Source organism: Mesitornis unicolor, unplaced genomic scaffold (assembly GCF_000695765.1).
Source record: "Mesitornis unicolor isolate BGI_N332 unplaced genomic scaffold, ASM69576v1 scaffold44920, whole genome shotgun sequence".
NCBI lineage: Eukaryota > Metazoa > Chordata > Aves > Mesitornithiformes > Mesitornithidae > Mesitornis > Mesitornis unicolor.
Window position 1 is genome coordinate 357 of NW_010158451.1, and position 668 is coordinate 1,024.

At 65.1% G+C, this 668-nt stretch overlaps 1 protein-coding gene across 1 annotated transcript in view; it reads left to right on the plus strand.

Annotated features, from left to right (window-relative positions):
• LOC104539847 (myoferlin-like) overlaps nt 1-488 on the plus strand; it is a gene marked incomplete at its 3' end in the record, with an annotated part of 735 nt that extends 247 nt beyond the window's left edge. Inside the window, exons 2-4 of the mRNA XM_010183478.1 lie at nt 49-81; nt 155-310; nt 397-488. Coding sequence (XP_010181780.1) covers nt 49-81; nt 155-310; nt 397-488 — 281 coding nt within the window. The remainder of the gene's footprint in view (nt 1-48; nt 82-154; nt 311-396) is intronic.
• Nucleotides 489-668: the final 180 nt, after the last annotated feature.

A 668-nucleotide genomic window follows, 5' to 3' on the forward strand; every position in this document is an offset into this window, starting at 1 on the left:
CAATTCGAGGGGCTGCAGGATTTCTGCCAGACCTTCCCTCTCCACCAGCTGGGTGGGGGTGACCCCGTGGGCGAGTTCAAGGTGGGTGACAGCCCCTAGGGGACCCCCAGGACCGGGTGGGGGACATCCTGGGGTGCACGAGTGGTTCTCTCAGGGCCTTTTCTGTATCTACCCCCTGCCCGAGGACCCCAGGGTGCCCCCGCCCCCGCGCCACTTCCAGGACCTGCCCCCCAGTCAGCCTCAAAAGTGCCTGGTGAGGGTCTACGTGGTGCGTGCCTTCGACCTGCCCCCCCGCGACAGGAACGGGCTGGTAAGGCCATCCATGGGTGCTGATGGCACCTTGTCCCCCCCCTTGCTTGTGTGAGACCACCCTGATGGTCCCCTCCTCACTGCCAGTGCGACCCCTACATCCGCGTCTCGCTGGGGAACAAGACGCTGGGCCAGCGGGACCAGTACGTGCCGAACACCCTGGAGCCTGTTTTTGGGAGGTACGGCCAGGGTGGGTGGAATGGCGGCACTGTCACCCCCTGCCACTGAGAGGAGGTGGCCCCATTCCCCATATCCCCATGCCACTGGATCCCCATGCCACCATGTCCTCCATCCTACCAGGTCCTTGTGCCACCAGATGCCCCATTCCCCATGCTGGTGGATCCCCATGCCACCAGGTC